This window comes from Crocuta crocuta, unplaced genomic scaffold (genome assembly GCF_008692635.1).
Source record: "Crocuta crocuta isolate KB4526 unplaced genomic scaffold, BGI_CrCroc_1.0 scaffold142, whole genome shotgun sequence".
Classification (NCBI taxonomy): domain Eukaryota; kingdom Metazoa; phylum Chordata; class Mammalia; order Carnivora; family Hyaenidae; genus Crocuta; species Crocuta crocuta.
The window spans coordinates 755379-776398 of record NW_027528892.1 but is presented as its reverse complement, the minus strand read 5'-3'; the positions used below and the strand labels follow the sequence as shown (position 1 = coordinate 776398).

At 46.4% G+C, this 21020-nt stretch overlaps 1 protein-coding gene across 4 annotated transcripts in view; it reads left to right on the top strand.

The window, feature by feature from the left end:
• LOC144225755 (leukocyte immunoglobulin-like receptor subfamily A member 6) overlaps nucleotides 1-21020 on the top strand; it is a 55619-nt gene that overhangs the window by 31886 nt on the left and 2713 nt on the right. Inside the window, exons 1-8 of one of the 4 annotated variants that reach the window (XM_077757019.1) lie at nucleotides 12107-12157; nucleotides 12294-12329; nucleotides 12528-12812; nucleotides 12964-13266; nucleotides 13485-13781; nucleotides 14031-14333; nucleotides 18382-18432; nucleotides 18576-19056. In XM_077757019.1, the coding sequence (XP_077613145.1) occupies nucleotides 12124-12157; nucleotides 12294-12329; nucleotides 12528-12812; nucleotides 12964-13266; nucleotides 13485-13781; nucleotides 14031-14333; nucleotides 18382-18432; nucleotides 18576-18712 (1446 nt within the window). In that variant the 5' untranslated portion in view covers nucleotides 12107-12123 and the 3' untranslated portion in view covers nucleotides 18713-19056. Of the gene's footprint in view, nucleotides 1-12055; nucleotides 12158-12293; nucleotides 12330-12527; nucleotides 12813-12963; nucleotides 13267-13484; nucleotides 13782-13994; nucleotides 14334-18381; nucleotides 18433-18575; nucleotides 19057-21020 lie in introns of those variants that run through there. The other 3 variants (XM_077757020.1, XM_077757016.1, XM_077757015.1) reach the window with 3 other exon arrangements.

The following is a 21020-nucleotide window of genomic DNA, read 5'->3' as shown; positions in this document are numbered from 1 at the left end:
GCCTACTTCAGATCCTCTGTCCACCCCCCTGCCCCTCCCCTGTTCACTGTCTCTCAAAAATAAATAAGCATTAAAAAAAAAATTGCCAAAGACTCATAACGCCCAGAATCTTGAAAAGGATGAAGTTGGAGAACACACTTCCTGATTTCAAACTTACTAAAAACAGTGTAATCAAAAGGGTGGTACTGGCATCAAGACAGATACATGGATGCATGGAACATTTTTGGAGTACAAGATATAAACCTATACATATGATCAGTTGACTTTTGGCAAGGGCACCAAGACCTGTCAGTGAAGAAAGAATAATCTCTTCCACAAACTGTGCTGGGAAAACTGGATATCCACGTGCAAGACAATGAAACTGGATCCTTACACACACTACATACAAAAATTAGCTCCAAATGGATTGATATAAGAGCTCAAATTATACAGTCTGACAGAAAAACAGACTAAACCTTCATAACCTTGACTTTACAACAGTTCCTTCGATATCATGCCAAAAAGAAGTAGCAAAAGTAGCAAAAGAAACAAAATAGATCAACTGAACTTCATCAAAATAAAAAATGCATGTGCAAAGGAAAGTGGAAAAGACAGCCTACAAAATGGTGGGAAATATTTACAAACCAAATATCTAACCAGAGGGTAGTATTCACAATACATAAAGAACACCTTTAACTCAACAGCAAAAACAAACAAAAAATCAATTTAAAAAATTAGTCAAATGGCTTAAACAGACATTTCCACAAACAAGATACACAAATGGGCAGCAAGCATATGAAAAGAGTCTCAACTCATTCGTCAATAGGAAATTCAAATAAAAGCACAATGAGATACCACTTCACACCCACTATATTGGCTATACTTCGGAAAAAATACAAGTGTCATTGAGGAAGTGGAGGAATCTGAACCCTCACATTTTGCTTTTGGGAATGCGAAATGGATTGGCCACTGTGGAAAACACTTTGGCAGATCCTTAAAACTCAGAATTACCATATAATCAGGAAATTTCACTTCTAGGCATAAGTTTTAGTTCTGCAACCTAGATAATTCTGGAAATCGTTGTGTAACCACATGCCTGTAGTGAACAATATGTTAGTGGACCAGAAACCTTCAAAGAGGGTAGATCTCGTGATAAGTGCTCTTACCACAATGAAAAATAGAAATAAAGAAGAATTGCACACAAGTACTCAAGCGCACAGTTATGCGTGTATGCTCACAAACGACTCACAAGAGACAAAAAGTGGCCAACAATCCAAATGTCCACCAACTGATATATGGATGAACAAACAAAAACAGAAAATATATATTAATTGCCTCCAATCAGTATTTTACACAAAGAGAAAGACAGGAATCACAGTCTTGATGAAGAGCTCATTGTCCGGGGGACAAGTGGCAGTGAGGAGGGAGGAATGACTCAGGTTTTGATGGGGAGAAGGTGCTGCTGTCACAGGAAGAGAATCTCAGAGAGAGAAAGTGTGAGCGAGAAACAAACCCACAAACCCAAGCCCAGATCCGGGGGTGGCTCGTTCTGCAAGTCACTGAACAGAAAAGTGTTCCCCATCCTTCTTCTCCTGGGGTCACCCAGCCTGTGACAGCCCCATTGGGTCCTTCGGTCAACCGAGGCCGGTGTGGGACACCTCTGAATACCTCACTCCCACAGCTCACACGACGACAGTCCAGACAGTTCTGCCCCGAAACCCTGTTTCCATGACCCCGTCCAGCACCACAGTAAAGCACAGTCAAAGACTCCAGACGTCAGCTTCCTTCTGGTCCCCACTCCAGGCCTCACCCCCTGAAGAACTGTTTTATTCTCAAGGCCCCAAACATACCTGTCTCAACCCTCCGTGCACACAACCTGCCCTCTGTCTCCACCTTCCTCCCATGAGACCCATGTGTCTACACCTGACACGCCCACTCCTCCCCACAAGCAAACTCACCCCAGTTCACCTCCTCTCTCCTAACACCACACACACTAGGTTATAACTACACGCGTGTCTTCCCCGGGTGCACTCGCTGAGCTCACCTGAACACAGCAGACTCTTTCCCAAACCTCTAAGGCCATGAGAACAACAAAGAACTCTCGCTGACTCTTCCCATTCAACTATGAATGTATTTGTTACAGGGAGTGTGTGAGTCGCTCCCAAGAACCCACAACAGCACGTGGAATGCAGATCGCCTCATCGTGTATGGTCAGATTAAGGTCAGAGTGTTAACATGGCCGACTATCAACACCATCCTCCCACGAAACATGAACCTCCAGTGCCTGGCGACTGACCGGACGTGGTAACTACTCACTAAATATTGGCTGTTTCCCAGGGTGGTGGAAGGAAGGAAGAAACCTTGCATTTACGGAACTCAGGAAGGGAAATGTCTCACCCTGATCTCACAGCCTCTGTAAGGGGCACAGGCAGAACCAGAACTGAAATTGGACCGGCCCTCCCTCCCCCGCCTCGTGTCCCAGTCCAGAGTCCCTCTCTGGACTGGGCTTGGTGGGGGGCAGACAGGGTGTGTGGGGTCTGGTGAGACTCACAACTGGTCTGAAAGGTCACAGGGCCTCTGCCCCATGATTCCTAACTAGGATGGAGGTCATCAATGAAGACGTGGGGATTACTTCAGAGCTAGGATTCAACTCCAGTAGACAGTAGTGTGGGCACTCTACAGGTCTCAGTCCCACACTGAACTGTAACTAGCATGCCTGGCCTCCCCTCGGGGATTTGAAGAAAGTTCATGAGGAAAAAGTAGCTCCCCTTTCCTGTGGAATTCATCAGAACTCCTCATATATGACATTCTATGGATCTGTTCTTTCTGATCCTGTTATCCCTTCATGTGAGTGAGAAAGAAATAAAGAAACTACAAACAACCAGAACAACTAATTAAATGGCAATTGTAAGTTTTCACATATCAGGGCCACTTTCAATGTAAATGGATTATCAAAAGACAGACTGGCCGAGGGATAAGAAGAAATAACATCCAATCACAGGCTGCCTACAGGTGATTCATTTCAGCTTCAAGTCACAAGATGACTGAAAAGGAAGGGAGGTGCAGTGGAGTGAAAGACAGATAATAAACGTTGTGAAAATTTAAGGTGTACAAGTGTTGACTGACTCACTTATATACTGCAAGTTGATTGCCACCATGGCTTAGCAAACTCCTCCCTCACATCACATAATCACCATATCTTTTATTTTTTTTCNTAGGGTGTTGATAGTTTCCTGTCTCACGTTCAGGTCCTTTATCCATTTTGAGTTTATTTTTGTGCATCACCATATCTTTTATTGTGGTGAGAATATTGAAGATCTTTTCTCTAAGCAGCTTACAAGGATTTAATACAGTGTTGCTATCTATAATCACTATGCTGTGCATTACATGTCCAGAACTCATTCATCTTATAACTAGAAGTTTGTACCCTTTGACCATCATCTCCCCATTTCCCCCAGCCACACTGGCCTTGCTAAACACCACTTTAATTTTCTTTGTTTCTGCTTCTAAGAGCTTAACTCTTTTTTTAGATTCCACACGTAAGTGAAATCATACATTATTTATTTGTCTTTCTCTGTCTTATCTGTTTCACTCAGCATAATGCTTTCAAGGTCCATCCTTGTTCCTGTATATGGCAGGAATTCCTTCTTTCTCACGACTGAATAAGATGATAGATAGATAGATAGATAGATAGATAGATAGATAGATAGATAGATAAATAGCTAGATAGATAGATAGACACATAGATAAACACATAGATAGATATGTACCACATATTTTTTATCCATTCATCCATTGATGGGCATATATCATTCATCCATTGATGGGCATTAATGGACATGGTTGTTTCCATATCTCGGCTATTGTGAACATGGGAGTGTAGACACTTCTGCAAGATCCCGTTTTCATTTCCTTTGGATACATACTCAGAAATGAGATTGACAGTACATCTAGCAGTTCTGTTTTTAATTTTTTGGAAAACTCCATACTGTTTTCCACAGTGGCTCCACCAAAGTATGTTCTCACCAACAGCGTACAGGATCTTCTTTTCCTTACATCATCACCAACATTGTTGTCTCTTCTCTCTTTGATAATAGCCATCTGACAGATGTGAGCTGATACCTCATGGTGGGTTTGATTTGCATTTCTCTGGTGATTAGCAACATCCAATGTGTTACTGACGCTTCTCAAGTGGACTCAAGAACTCTCCCACCGTTGTTTATATTCATGGGTAGCTATCCAGCTGTCAATCTTTGTTGGGGGACAGAGTCTGTGGTCTCTACATCACCATTTCTGTGACATCACTCTGAACATGTATCATTTATTCTTTTATTTATTTATTTTTAAAAATTTTAACGTTTTTATTTACTATTGAGAGACAGAGCATGAGCATGGGAGGTGCAGAGAGAGGGGGAGACATGGAATCTGAAGGAGGCTCCAGACTCTGAGCTGTCAGCACAGAGCCCAATGCAAGGCTTGAACTCACAAACTGCGAGATCATGACCTGAGCTGAAGTCGGACGCTTAACTGACTGAGCCACAGAGGCACCCCTATTCTTTTTTAAAAAAAAATGTTTGTTAAAGAGGCTGTCTTTTTTCCATTAGATACTCTTTCCTGCTTTGTCAAAGATTAGTTGGCTGTATATTTTTGGGTCTAATTCTGAGTTCCCTATTCTATTCCATTGGTCTACAGTGTTGGTGGGAATGTAAACTGGTGCAGTCCCTCTAGNTGTGTAGCAACATGGATGGAACTTGAGGGTGTTATGCTGAGCGAAGTAAGTCAGGCAGAGAAGGATAGATACCATATGTTTCCACGTATAGGAAGATTAGGGGGAACTTAATGGAGGACCATGGGGGAGAAGAAGGGGGAAAATAGTGGGGGAGAGGGAGGGAGACAAACCATGAGAGACTCTTGAATGCTGAGAACAAACTGAGGACTGATGGGTGTCGGGGGGAGGGGGGGATGGGCATGGAGGAGGGCACTTGTGGGGATGAGCACTGGGTGTTATATGGAAACCAACTTGACAATAAACTATTTTTAAAAATGTTTGTTTGTTTGTTTGTTTGTTTAGAGACAGAAAGCCTTAGCAGGGAAGGGGCAGAGAGAGAAGGAGAGAGAGAATCCCAAGGAGACCCCACACTCTCAGCATAGAGCCCCATGTGGGTCTCAAATACACGAATTGTGAGATCATGACCTGAGCTGAAATCAAGAGTCAGATGCTTAAACCACTGAGCCACCCAGGCATCCATGTATTGTCTATTCGTATATAAATTTTCTTTTCACCCACAGAATAGATCTTACAAATGTTTCATTGAGTTTCCAATTATGTATTGACTTATTCCTTGTGTACTTCAAGGATATGTGATTATGTTAACTGTAGTTCATAAGTGCTGTATCTTGTATGTGAATGAATTATTTAAACAGAAAAAAATAACTTCTTTATAAAAACATTTTTTGTTTTATATTCAACTTTGTTGATTATAGCTAGCAGCCAATTTCATTAAATAATAATACCACAGACCCACACACTTTATTGATTTAGAACATGTTTAGTGATTTTGTTTTAGATGAGATTTATTGTGAGTACAGTTGAGTCTTCTAATGCAGATGTGATTTAATCTAATCCTTGAGGTATAAGTTAACCTGTGGATATGTGGTAATATGTTAAAATTTTTTTGATTTATCACTGCCACCTTACTGAATGACTGGCTTATTATGTACTAAGATACCCTGCCTCTTACAGCTTACTTTTGACTGTCCAGCCTTCTTTTTCTTAGTTGAAGATTTACATGTTTTCCAAACAAGCAAAGATAAAAAGGAGAGAAACAAGAAAATCTCAGACTCCTAAATACAGAGGAAAAACTGGTGGTTGCTGGAAGGGAGGTGGTGAAGGGATGAAGAACACACTTACCCTGATGAATACTGAGTAATGGATAGAATCGTTGAATCATTATATTGGACACCTGACACTAAAGTAACTCTGTATGTTAACTATATTTGAATTTAAAAATACAAATTTAAATAAAAAAATAAAAAATTAGCTGAAAAGAAAATTTTTTTGTTTTCTACAATTATACTAACCAGTTTGAAAGCTACACATTGTATTTCTAATTTTAGGTAGTTACATGTTAGTATAAGAATTCTTATTTATATTTTTGACTAATTTTTTAATTCATCCTCTCTTCTTGTAAAAGGACACAAACTTTGGCTGAACTCTTAGTACTTACATTTTTTATTTCTTTTTTAAAAAATTTTTTAAATGTTTTATTTATTTCTGAAAGAGAGAGAGACAGCATGAGCAGGGGAGGGCCAGAGAGAGAGGGAGATACAGAATCTGAAACAGGCTCCAGGCTCTGAGCAGTCAGCACAGAGTCCGATGCGGGGCTCAAACCCACGAACTGTGAGATCATGACCTGAGCCAAACTCGGACACTTAACCAACTGAGCCACACAGGTGCCCCTCTTTTTTTTTTAATTAAAAAACTTTTTTTACATTTATTTATTTAGTTATTTATTTTTGAGAAACAGAGTCAGACAGAGCATGAACAGAGGAGGGGCAGAGAGAGAAGGAGACACAGAATCTGAAGCAGGCTCCAGGATCCGGGCAAGAGTTCAGCACAAAGCCCAACACAGGGCTCTAACCCAAAACCACGAGATCATGACCTGAGCCAAAGTTGGACGTCCAACCAAATGAGCCACCCAGGTGCTGCAGTATTTATATTTTTCAGAAGCTCTGTCATTCTGTCTCTCTCTCTTACCTACACATGTCCAGTATTTGGATTCAGCTGATATTTTGATTCAGCTTCCTTAAGTACATCTGTATGTGTGTTACTAAACGTACACGTAATTTTCCAATGCTTGTATCTTTGCCATTTTCTCTATCTCATATTATTTCCTTCATTTCAGATTTTTTGCTTTACTAACTGAATTACACCATGTAGTGCTCCTTTCACTGAGTGTGAAATCAGTAAAATAGCTGAGACCTTGCAGCTCTGAAATGTCTTATTTTATTTTTTTCATATCCATATTTCAGGAGCACCTTGAATTCTGTCTAAACACCAGAACAATGTAGCCAAACAAAATTTTGATGAAGGACTTTCTATTAGTACAAAGAAGCTTTCAAAATAGACATTACATTTATAAACTTTATAATTATATGAGGCTTGGGAAAGACTGGATAGTATGGGAGACTTTGGAAGTCACCACTAAGATTTCCTTTGGCAGACAGTATTCTCTCTCTACATCCAGATACTTCATAACTTTTTCTCTTTTCAAGGAAAGGACAAAATCCATATGCTTGGAGAGGAAATCCATCTGGTGGTTGAGGCACTAACTCACAACCCTTCCTCATCTCTCTTAAAGGAACATCCTGACATGGTGACGTTAACGTGTGGGACATGACTCCTAACAGGTTAGATGTGGTAAGCTGATCCCCAAACATAGAAATTTTTCTCGGCAGATGCTCTCACTTTTGCCCTCAGTAGTAATTTGGCTCAGTATAGGATTCAACACTAACACTTAATTCCTTGGGGATATTTGTCAATAGCTTCTGACACCTGTTTTTACTTTTGGGAAACACAGCCTGGATGAGTATTCCCATTTTCCCCAGGAAGTAATTTTAGGACGTTTTTGCAGACCCAGGCCAGCTTTCATTGCATATTTTTAAATTAAGGTGAAATTCACAAAGAATAGCCTTAACCATTTTTACAGGTACAATTCAGTGTAAGATTTTTAAAATCTAATTTACCCAGGATTTCTTCATTTTACCATGAAGTGTCAACATTCAGGTTTTATTTTTAAATGTGCATCCACTACCACTTAAATGGTCTTTCTTCATCTTTGGAAAATGCCCAATTATTTGCTTCTTGGGCAGAGAGCATTCTCCGCCCATTCTTTCTGACACAGTAGATGTGACCTTGGCCTCCTCATTCTACTCCCAAGTACCTGAAATCTCCATTTTTGGCCTCACTATTCCACAGTCTGGAAAATTTCCTCAATACTGTTTTCCAGGTTCCTGATGCACTCTTCAGTCATGTCTTCCCCTGGATAGAATGAAAGCTCAGGTGTTCATTCAACTGGATTTTTCACCATTAAAATTTCTAATCATTTCTATAATTGCCTCTTCTTCAAGTATAAATCATATTCTTGTCTCAAAAATGTAAATTCCTGGGGCACCTAGGTGGTGCAGTCGGTCTATCGTTCCATTATGGCTCAGGTCAACACCTAGTGGTTTGTGAAATTGAGCCCCACATCGGGCTTACTGCTGTCATCCCACATCCCACTTCTGATTTTCTATCCCCCTCTCTCTGCCCATCCCCCACTCTCTCTCTGTCAAAAAAAAAAAAACAACAAACAGTTTTTCTTTTCAATTAAAATTTCTCCATCATCTTTCTGCTTCTCCATCATCACTGCTTTCAGCCCACATCCCACTTCTGACTCTCTGTCCCTCTTTCTCTTCCCATGCCCCACTCGTGCTCTCTCTCTCTCTCTTAAAAATAAAGATTTTTCTTTAAAATTCAAGTTCCTCCATCATCTTTCTAATATGAAACACATGCTTCATTTAAGATAAGTCTACATATTCCTAGCGCTGTATGTCCATGGATGTGATAGCAGCATTCTCATTGAGCATGAAGATTGACTTTGTGGCTGTTTCTTGTTATCAGGACTCCTCTTTGCAGTACACTCTAGCTGGAAGGCTCAATTTCCACACACCTCATCTTCCTTACAGGTTTCCTCCTACAGCTGCGCCGGGATCATTCACGATGAGGTGGTCATGCATGCCTGCGGCTGTTTCTGCCCGTGGCATCCAGGCCCACAAACTTAGCATCCACGCATGACTGTGTCTTGCAGGGATGGGTCCAATGTAGGGCTCACACTCACAGAGGTCCGCGTCTTCCTGACGACAGTGAATTCTCTTGTGCATCCGTGTGGCCATGGCTCAGTGTGGCCCACGGGCTGGTTCCATTGGCAGAATTATCCGAGTGCCCATCCACAAAAATGGGGGAGGAAGCAACACAGCCTCTAACCTCTCCAGAGATCTGACCCCATCCCTGCCTGGGAAGACCTGGGGTTCCTCTCATGTCCACAGGGAGGGGAAACATCCACAGTGATGACCCTATGCTGGTCCCAGACACCGGTGGCCACTCAGCTTTGACCTCTTTTATCTCTTGAGGTTCCTCAATGTGGGAACTTTCTTTTCTCTTGTTCTTCACTTGGCTGTGGCTTTATTTTTCAGAAATACGGCAAGTAGCATCTCTCTGTGTTAGGAACCAACCAGGGCTCTTGAGTGAGCCCCTCCGTTGTCTACCTGGACAGTGGAGTCAGACAACGCATCCTCTCATGCACCATTTCCCACAATCTTCATCGAGTCTAAAATCAGCGAGGACTGAGCCTCCCCATGAACATGACAACACTGACCCCACACCCGCTCTGAGCACTCAGGTTCATGACAACCTTTCCCAAGCAGGAAACTGAGGCTCAGAGACTGGCTGATATTGCCCAAGGTCACACAGGCACTGGCTGATAGTTGAATCTTCACACAAAGGTCAGCTTTCCCTTCATATTCAGAGCACGAACCCAACCGACTGACACCGAGCTGAGGGCAGGACCAGAGCAATGCGGGGATACCCGCGAACAGAAGCAAGGGGCACCGGGGTGCAGAAACCACTCGGAGCTACGTTTCTAGCAAAACATGTGGGCGCTGCTGCAAGAATAACAGGGAAATCCATGATCGGGGCTCTTGGAAGGAAGGCAATTCATACTCAGGGGCCAGGAGAAGACTCATGTTTTCTCACCCTATTCCCCCATTTTCCTACCTGTGTTCATCGTCACAGTGAAGCTGAACTCGGTCCGCACAGTTACATCTTCACAGCGCGTGCTGCCACGGCCCCTGCAGGGCGGGCCAGGATGCATCACTGCGCCTGCGTCCTTGGGTTTCCTGCTGGTGGGAGGAGCAAGCGAAGTCACAGGCTGCGCATGCGTCCTTGGGTTTCCTGCTGGTGGGAGGAGTCAGCTAAGACCCTCTGCACAACTTCCTTCCCACACTCCTTTCCTGAAATGTTTTGATAATGGACAACTTTTTTTTTTTAGAGAATTTCTTTTTTTTAATGTTTTTTATTTATTTCTGAGAAAGAGAGAGAGAGAGAGAGAGAGACTGTGAGCAGGGAAGGGTCAGAGAGAGAGAGAGGGAGACACAGAATCCGAAGCAGGCTCCAGGCTCTGAGCTGGCAGTCAGCACAGAGCCCGACGCGGGGCTCGAACCCACGAACCGTGAGATCATGACCTGAGTCAAAGTCGGGACCCTTAACTGACTGAGCCACCCAGGCGCCCCAATAGTGGACAACTTTTCCAACGTAAAAGGGTGACTCCATACAGACATAAAAGAAACACAGGTCAACATTTGTATTTGCGTCATTGTGAATGAGGGAGTAGGATGACGTCACCACTGTTGACACAGACTCTGAAGAGCAGACCCATTTCGGGCCGGGAATGGTGAACGGAATTCTCGAGGGTGAGCAACGGCTTCTTCCACCTGTCCGTCCTCCTGCGGGCATTCCCTGTTCGGGCCTGTATTTGAGGACCCCGTACTGTTGAGGATTCCTCTGCGGGGTCAGTGATTGCTGATGCTTGACCAGGGAGCTGCGGTGGGGCAGCTGCCCCTTCGGGCCTCACGATCCTTTTTTGTGCGGTTTCCCTGCATTAACCGTCACACTTCTCCCGACTGGACCTTGAGTCTGTCTGATCCAGACATGAAAGTCCGCTTCGGACACACGCACACCCACACGGGACAGATGCCCATAGCTGACAGCACCAGATTTAGTCTGTTTGAGGGCACACGGGGGGTTAGTCCATCCGGACCAGGAGCACGTGTTCCAGATTTCCAGCCAGAAACATGCGCGAGGGGAGCCCAGCTTCCAACCGTCCCCGGGGTGCTGATATTTCCCCGTGAGAAGACGTGGGGTCTCGCGGGATCCACAGGGATGGAAAATCCCTCCCTATGACCCCTGCATGGTCCCAGGCACCGGTGGGAACTCGGCTTTGGTCTCTGTTCCCTGCTGTGGTTCCGACTCCAGTTTTGGAAATTTCATTTCCCGTTTCTCTGCATGTGTCCGTGGCAGCATATTTCAGACATACTGTGAGTGGCATCTTGGCTTTCAGATCAGACAAGGTCTCCAGTGGGTGCATCAACCAGCCAGCTGACTGCAGAGTCTGACCCCAGGATCCCATCACCTCATCAGGATGCAGCCCAGGGTCATCTCACCTGGACTGGAAACTCACAGTGACTCTTCACTCCTCTGCACGGGCATCAAATCCCCACAACCACCCTGGGGTTTGCAGCTCAGGACAAAATGCTTCATATGGGGAAACTGAGGCTCAGAGAGAGGATATTACCCCCCAAAGTTATGATGACAGTGGATGATCTAGGAATATTTTAGTGAAGATCTGTTTTCCTTCAAAATGTGACATGTACTCCATACAAGTGCCCCCTAAGTTTATAGGCAGGACCTCAGAATGGCTAGGACAGCTTTGGCCCAGGAAAGAGGGGCACTGAGGAGGCAGGAGGGACTCACAGGCATGTTCTCAGGAAGGGGGGCGGTGGACGATGACACAGGAAAATAGAGAAGTCCATGAAGGCTGAGATAGAAAGCCCACAGTGGGGCCAAGAGAGGGTTTGCATTTCCTTCCCCATTTCCCTGTATTTCTCCTCTGTGTGCATCACCTCGGTGATCCTGACCTGACCATGCAGAAATGTCCCAGTTGTGTCTGCACTGACATGAGACCTCAGAGGAGCCACAATCCTCATCCCCTGCAGCATCTCTAGGGCCTGGGGACCCCATGTGAGGTGAGGACCCCTGGGGATGGGCTGAGAATGCAGGAGGCCCCATAGGGGAGGCTCTGGGAGGGAAGGACGTGCCATGGTTTCCTCACCTGGACGGGGCGTCTCAGGAAGCCTTGGGTCCACTTTCTGCACCACCATGGACACCACACTTGGGTCCTTGGGACGGGTTGTTCCCCTTCTGTGGAGCTGCTGACGTACAACCCCATGGTCAGCAGACCAGCCTCCGTGTGGACACACCCTGTGGGTCTGTCTGTCCTGCAGGCATCGAGGTTCCTCCCTCTGCAGAGCCAGATTCAAAGTGATGCCATGACCCCCATCCTCACGGCCCTGCTCCTCCTCGGTGAGATCTCAGGAGGGGAGGGGACGCCTCATAGCCAGGCCCTGGGCTGCCAGAGACCCCAGGCACAGGAGGGTCACGGGGAGGAGGGGTTCTGCTCAGGTTTTGGGACAAACCTCTCACAGGGACTCTCTTGCAGGGCTGAGTGTGGGCCCCAGGACCCGAGCGCAGGCAGGTGAGTGTGTCCCCAGGGGTCCCGTCCCACCTCCTCCCTGGGGACAGGACTCACCCACCAGGCATCTGGGGATAGAGAACAGAAGTTCTGGATGGATGGAGAGAGAATGCCTCTCCATTTGAGACATTGGGGATTTGGGGCTGAGCTGGGAACTGGGGGTGGGGAAGGTCTCGTGATCCACCCTCTGTCTCCTTCCAGGGACCCTCCCCACACCCTTCATCTGGGCTGAGCCAGGCCCTGTGGTCTCCTGGGGGACACCTGTGACCATCTGGTGTCAGGGGATCCTAGAGGCCCAGGAGTTCTATCTGGATAAAGAGGGACACTCAGTGACCTGGGACAGACAGCCCACACTGGAGCCTGGGGACAAGGCCAAGTTCTCCATCCCACACATGACAGATGTACATGCAGGACGGTATCACTGTCACTATCGAAGTCCCTCTGGCTTGTCAGAGAGCAGTGACCCCCTGGAGCTGGTGGTGACAGGTGCGAGCCCCTCAGGGTCCCAGCCCCAGGCTCTGCCCTCAGGGAGGGGTCTGCTCTCACGGAATCTCCCTCTCACAGCCCTGTCCTGTGAGACAGGGAGACACTGTGGGGGGATCTGAGTCCTATTTAATGTCCCCTCTACCTCTCCTAGGATACCATGGCAAACCCAGTCTCTCAGCCCTGCCCAGCCCCGTCGTGACCTCAGGAGGGAAGGTGACCCTCCAGTGTGCCTCACGGATGGGATCCCACAGGTTCGTCCTGATGAAGGAAGGAGAACCCAGGCCCTCCTCGACCCTGGACTCCCAGAGACACACCCGTGGGCAGTTCCAGGCCCTGTTCCCGGTGGGCCCTGTGACCCCCGGGCTCAGGTGGACGTTCAGATGCTATGGCTATTACAGCAACTCCCCACAGGTGTGGTCACAGCCCAGTGAGCCCCTCGAGCTCCTTGTCTCAGGTAAGAGAATCTGATTTTTCCCATCCATGTTTGAGGCAGCAGACAGGTTATATAGGCTCTGCTCCCAGGAAACCCCAGATGAGAGGTGGGGTGAGGGGCCCACGGGGATCTCACAGGTCAGAGACACAGAGGGTGAGAGACAGGGAGACTGGGGGTCAGGATGGAGAAGGGAGGTGTGGGGAGAACCACCCCTCCATCCACGGCTGGTCTTCTCCCAGGTGTGTCCAGGAAGCCCTCCCTCCTGACCCCGCAGGGCCCTGTCGTGTCCCCTGGACAGAGCCTGACCCTCCAGTGTCGCTCGGATGTCGGCTATGACAGGTTCGCTCTGCACAAGGAGGGCTCACGTGACCCCCCCCAGCCCCGAGGCCGGCAGCCCCAGGCTGGGCTCTCTGGGGCCGACTTCCCGCTGGGCCCAGTGAGCAGCTCCCTCGGGGGCCGGTACACCTGCTATGGTGGACACAACCTCTCCTCCGAGTGGTCGGCCCCCAGTGACCCCCTGGACATCCTGGTCACAGGTGAGGGGACACGGGTTCAGTCAGGGCCCCAGTCTCTGCACAGGTCGTGCTGGGGGTGCCCCAGGGGGTGGTGGCCGGGACCAGGGGTGTGGGGTCCCCAGGGAGGGAGAGAGAGGGAGAGAGGGAGAGGGAGAGAGAGAGAGAGAGAGAGAGAGAGAGACGGGAGGGGGAAGGGGAGAGACTCAGAGGACAGACAGACTCAGTTGGGAACAGGGATGGACAGCCCCTCCCCCGCCTTCCTCTCTCTAGGACAGCTCCCCCCCACGCCCTCCCTCTCGGTGCAGCCGGGACCCACGGTGGCCTCAGGAGAGAATGTGACCCTGCTGTGTCAGTCCAGGCGCCGTGTGGACACTTTCCTTCTGTCCAAGGAGGGGGCAGCCGACCCCCCCCCGCGTCGTACATCAGAGTACCCAGCTGAGAAGTACCAGGCCGAATTCTCCATGAGTCCTGTGACCTCAGCCCAGGGGGGGACCTACAGGTGCTACGGCTCATATAACGCCTCCCCCTACCTGTTGTCACACCCCAGTGACGCCCTGGAGCTGCTGGTCTCAGGTGAGGAACCTCTGACCCGTCCTTACTGAGTGCATCAGGGAAGGAAAACCCAAGACAGTGACAAATGAGGGGGCAGGGGAGTCCCACAGAGGAGGGTCCAGCCCAGGAGAGGGTGGATAATGCAGGGGATTCCACCCAGGCTCCCCCATCCTACAGTGTCAGCAGAGGTGAGGGGAACAGGGGCTGGAGGAGGGGTGGGTGAAGGAGAGTGATCCTGAGTAGACAGAGACCTCCACTCACCTCCTGATCCCTGTAAATCACAATCTGAACCGTGCTCCCATGCAACACCCCCATAGAGGGAAGACGCCAAGTGGGGGCATTGCTCTGCTGACCCTGTGGTCACCTGGGGCCTTTGTGCCACTGGCGCACAGCTGACACCAGGTGGGGGCGTGCCAGGCTCCCGGGAGTAACGTAGTCACTTGTTTGCTTTTTTTAATATTTTTACTTATTTGTCAATATTTAGTTTGTTCAGTTTAGATATTTATTATTATTTTTTTAATTTTTAAAATGTTTTATTTATTTCTGAGAGAGAGAGAGAGAGAGATAGACAGAGAGAGGAGAGAGACAGCATGAGCAAGGGAGGGTCAGAGAGAGAGGGAGACACAGAATCTGAAATAAGCTCCAGGCTCCCACTGTCAGCACAGAGCCTGTCGCGGGGCTTCAGTCCATGAACAATGAAATCATGACCTGAGCCGAAGTCGGACGCCCAACTGACTGAGCCACCCAGGCGCCCCATTATTATGTTTTATTTTATATGTCTAAGGAAACTTTGTTTTTCAATGGATCCCTTTGATTTACTGATAATAATTACACCCACCACAAGAAAATTGAAATCTCACTTCTTCATTTGCAGATTGTATGTCAATTCTGTTTGCATCAAATACCTCATAATATTGATGTCAATGTAAAATGTTAAGATGGGTTGAAGGTCATTATAAGGAAATATCTTCTTTTGTCTTCCAAATTATTTTTAGACAAAAAAAAACAGCAAAAATCTCTATTTTCTATATGTAGAATTACTAACTTATCCATTTCAGTTTATTTTTCTGTTATCAGGGCTTTATTAGTTAAAATTGATTTTTAAGGGGCGCCTGGGTGGCTTAGGCGGTTAAGCGTCCGACTTTCGCTTAGGTCATGATCTCGCGGTTTGTGGGTTCGAGCCCCGCGTCGGGCTCTGTGCTGACCGCCAGCTCAGAGCCTGGGGCCTGTTTCAGTCTGTCACTCCCTCTCTCTCTGACCCTCCCCTGCTCACGCTGTCTCTCTCTCTCTCCTAGAAATAAATAAAATATTTAAAAAATTGATTTTTAATTAATGAATTAGGAACTTTTCTCCCTACAACTGGCCATCTGATGAACAATTCCATTTTCTCCTTGAATTTGGGCCATGGTGAGATTCACTGAAAGTCTCCTACTTTTGTATGATATCTATCATTCAAACACTCATATGACTTATGTCATTCATTCTCATGTCTAAATTGCAAATTTACGGTTACTTAAAATTTCTGCATGGAGATCTATACACAGAGTGACCTAAAATTAGTGTTGGGTTTTTAAAAATCATTTTTTCAATGCTAGGTCAAAGCAGTTGAAATAGAATTGCAGATCAACTAAATGTTTTGCTAAACCAATTTTTTTTAAATGTTTTTTATTTATTTCTAGGAGAGAGAGAGAGAGAGAGACAGCGTGAGCAGGGGAGGGTCAGAGACAGAGGGAGTCAGAGACTGAAACAGGTTCCAGGCTCTGAGCTGGCAGTCAGCACAGAGCCCGACGCGGGGCTCGAACCCACGAACCGCGAGATCATGACCTAAGCGAAAGTCGGACGCTTAACCGACTAAGCCACCCAGGCGCCCCTTGCTAAACCAATTTTTAAAAAATATTTTCAATGTTTATTTATTTTGAGACATAGGAAGACAGAGAATGGGAGGGGGTGGTGCAGAGAGAGAGACACAAAATCTATTTTGTTTATTTATTTTTTGTGAGAGAGAGCCTGAGCGGGGGAGGGGCGGGGAGAGAGGGAGACACAGAATCCAAAGCAGGCTCCAAGCTCCGAACCCTCTGCAGCACAGAGCCTGCAGCAGCACTGAGCGCTATGTGGGGTTAAGTTCACGCAGCATGAGATCATGGCCTGAGCTGAAGCTGGATGCATAACCAACTGAGCCACCCAGGCACCCCTGCTCAACAGATTTTCTAACACCACTGATATCCTCTCTTCCTATGGTTTGGAGACCAGAACTGTGACATCCTTGGTTCTGGACATTTAGATGGAGAGGAAAGAGATTGTCTTTTAAGGTAAAAATCAAATAATTAGTCTTTTCTCCCTGAAATCTTACAGCAGTTCATCAAGACAGACAGACAGAGAGATACAAGGAAAAAGAGGAATGAGTAGGAGGAGGAGGAGGAAATGAAGAGGGAAGAGAAGAATGGTGATGATGATGGTGGTGGTGATGGTGGTGATGATCATGAATATGACTGTAGTGATTATGATAGTGGTCATGATGATGATGACAGGGGAGATGATGATGATTCCATCTTGGTGATGGGGATGATGGTGGGGATGATGGTGACAGTAATGATGACTGTGATAATAGTGATGGTGTTGATGATGGCAATGATGATGTGATGACTTTGGTGATGATGGTGATGGTGCTGAGGAGGATTATGATGGCAATGGTGGTGGTGGTGATGGTAACAATGAAGGTGATGATAACAATGATGGTGAAGGTGGTGATGGTGCTGATGCTGATGGTAATGACGGGGATGGTAGTTATGGTGATGATTATGGTGAAGATGGTGGTCATGGTGATGGTAGTGATGGTGATGATTATGATGGAGACTCCCTCATCCATCTGGTCATCCCTGGCCTGTGTTCCATGCACCAGACCCCACGTCCCAGCTCCTTGCTTTCCTTTGAACCCTCCAAAAAATAGACATTGCAGGGCGCCTGGGTGGCTCAGTCGGTTAAGGGCCTGACTTCAGCTGAGGTAATGATCTCACGGTTTGTGGGTTCAAGCCCCCCATCGGGCTCTGTGCTGACAGCTCAGAGCCTGGAGACTGCTTCAGATTCTGTATCTCCCTCTCTCTCTGACCCTCTCTTGCTCATGCTGTGTGTGTGTCTCTCTCTCAGGAGTAAATAAAAACATTTTTTAAAAGGTACTTATTTAAAAAAAGAACACACAGACATTGCTTCATTCCTTACTGAAGAGCATGCTTAGATCTCTCTGGGGACATGCTCTTCCTATACCCTGTGAAACACCTTGTCTGGGTCATCGTGTGGTCCCCTCGGACTCCTTCTCCCTTTTGAGATTCAGCTGAAATGTCACTTTTAAGTGCAGTCTTCTCTGTGAGACTGTCCAGAGATTACCTGTATGCATAGTCTCTCAAAGAATCACAATTTAAGGCAGAAATACAGATTAACATCTCACTAAATCGATAGCCCCATTTAGGAAATATGAATCTGCATGAGTGTTATGTGTCACACTGTAAGTACACCTCCTGTATGCAGAATGCTTTAATGAGAGAACATATGGACGAGGAATTGGTAGCTGAAGGTTGAAACGCTGACCTGCAGGAAGGGAGATGGAGGAGATGGAGAGAAAGGGAATCTGCCCCCAGTTTCAAACCCTCTGCACTCTTGAAATTCAGGTTCCCACGAACACTAATCCCTCATCCATGGATGCTCCATCCTCAGTTGTTGAATAACTACTAGCTCCCACACCTGCAAGTTAGCTTGCATTCTCCTGTGCCCAGAACAAACAAGAGAATGCAGGGGGTCCATTTCTTCTGGTGTGAGAAACCACTCCTCTCGATAAATCTGAGCCTCTGGGACAAAGCAGAACACTTCTCCAAAGGGTCAGAATTCACAAAAGACGTGGAAACAGAAAGAATCCACTGAGAACAGAAGGGATGCTTCTACAGCAGACAAACGGTCCATTAGGGACTGCATGATATTTATCTCATGAGAAGTGTAGAGGTACGAGAACACACAGCCCAGGCGACAAGTTTGAGTCCAATTGGATCCTCATCTTTTCCCACCATTTTTCGGTTCTCAGAAACAGCTGACAACATCAGCCCAGCACAAAACAAGTCGGGCCACAACACTGGTGAGTAGGAGAAATTCTGTGAGGAGACTGGCATAGAGGGTGAAGTCCTGTCAGGAGGAGGTGCGGGCCCTGGACAGACATCTAGGCCCTGGGCTGATTTGGGTCTCCCCTAACCTCAGTGACGTTTCTGTCCCCACAACTAGCCTCCCATCCCAACGATTACACAGTGGGCAATCTCATCCGCATGGGCATGGCTGGCTTGATCCTGCTGGTCCTCGGGATTCTGCTATTTCAGGATCACTCCAGTCAGAGAGGAATCCAAGATACAGCCAGGGGGTAAACTCAAGAGAGAACAATGCAACATGGCAGAGTTAGGGAATTACATCTTGTGTGACCACAAGGTTCTGGAAAAGCATGGGCAGACTGTGCTGTGCCAACGGTCTGCAATCCATTGTGAGGAAGAGACGGCATGGCTCATATGCAGAGACAATGTCTGCACTCTTCTACCATTAAACTCTGGATGTTCCTTCCCAACCATCGTTGAGTTGTCCTGACTGGTTCCTGTCTTTCAGCATTTCACTGAATCTGGTTTATATCCCACATGACAGATGTGATTCCACCCCTCCATACACTGTCATGCTCTGGTACAAATAATGTGTCAAGTAAAACATTTTCCATGATGTACATGAAGAGGTTTCCATCCCGTCAGTCCAGATACTGCAAGTTGTTTTAATCAATCGTAAATTAACACAGACACAGCCTGAGGACGCCTGCGTGGCTCAGTCAGCTAAGCATCCCACAACGTCTCAGCTCATGATCTCTCAGTTCCTGAGTTCCAGCCCCACGTTGGGCTCTCTGCTGTCAGTGTGGAACCTGCTTTACATCCTCTGTCTCCCTCTCTATGCCCCTCCCCTGCTCGTGCGCACTCTCTCTATCCTTCTCTGTTTCTATCTCAAAAATAAATAAATATTAAATCAACACTATTTTTATAAAAAGATGCGGCCTGAAACGTAAATCCACACGATTTCTGTGCATCCAACAACTTCTGCGCATCAAAGGCCGTCACTTCCATCAGAAGGTGTGTACTGCTTCAAAGAATCCCACTGTGCAAAATGCTGGTTCAGGCCATTGGTGGTGTCTCTGGTGTATCTTCTCCCTTCGTAGGCAGCTCCCAAGTGCCACAGTGAGGTCCATGATGGGAGCCATGTGCAGAACTGATATTAAAAAACAGGACCAGTTAACACAGAGCTCTTTTAATGCCACTCTCCTAGCCCCAGAGTATATCCGTGTTTCCCTGAATTTTATGTGTGACGATTATTTCTACTTCTCTTTGTGGCAATGTTTCAGCAAAGTCAGAAAAACAAAGTTCCAACACATCCAGATGAGATGCAAAGAGAAAAAGTGTAATATCAACTGTGGGAGAGGGACGTGAGCACACTACCTAATACATCACTTGTAGGATGCAAGTCACATGAAATTCAGAGACGGGATTATACTTCTCTACTTACGGCGAGAGACACACTACTGTGATCTCTAAATATAAACTTTAGAGATTATGTATACATGCATACCAGGACCCATTCACAAGAACACTGACAAGAGTTATTCTTATTAAATAAGAATCACTATCAGATGACATGAACAAACAAAGAAATGGGAAACACACAAAACCCTAGGTTTATGTAGGGTGTATGCAATGATATATTCTATGTTTATAAACATAAACCAAGAAATTGGAAATGACTATGTATATTTATGTTCAAAGAAGACAGTGAAAGTGTAAGATGATAAAAACCATGTGTTTATGATTATTTTATTCAACTAAAGTTAAAAAAAAATCATGTGAGGAGTATGGGTGGCTGAGTGCCTTGAGTGTCCTACTTCGGCTCAGGTCATGATCTCAGGCTTTGAGGGCTCGAGCCCCCTGTCGGGCTGTGTACTGACAGTTCAGAGCCTGGAGCCTGCTTCAGATTCTGTGTCTCCCTCTGTCTCTGCTCTGCCCCTGGTCAGCTCTGTATCTCTCTCTCTCTCTCTCTCTCTCTCGCTCTCGCTCTTGCTCTCGCTCTTGCTCTCTCTCTCGCTTTCGCTCTCTCAAGAATAAACATACGAACTTTTAATAAAAATCAGAAAAATAAAAATAAAAGACATCATGTACTATTAGGAATATGTGCTAAGGGAAACCTTACAAATAAAAGAAAACATTTTAATGAAATCCATGACGGTGGTTACAAATAAGGTCATATTGGATATTTTTGTTCAAAATAGAACCACAGAACCTGCTGGCCCATGGGCATGTGTGGGTCCCTTGCATGCGGTGACTCACAAGTCCACTTGTCACCACTGGTAGATAGTTCATCTCTGTCTTCCAAACAAGCTAGTGAGGGCACGTTAACGTCCAGGGGGTGAAAGTCACACCCAGCAGTCGGACTAACGCCAACAAAGTGATGTTAGTGTCTGATGGCAAACACGTCACGTACTTTTTTGTTTTTTCTCAAAACATGATCTCCACGGCCTCATCAGCTCCATCTGAGTCCACGTAGACAATGAGCCACCTTCCAAGTGAAACACTGTGGCCTCTGTCAAAACACTTTGCCTGATACCAGACAATATGCAGTTCAGAATTTAAAGTCGATTTGTGTCAGTTTCTG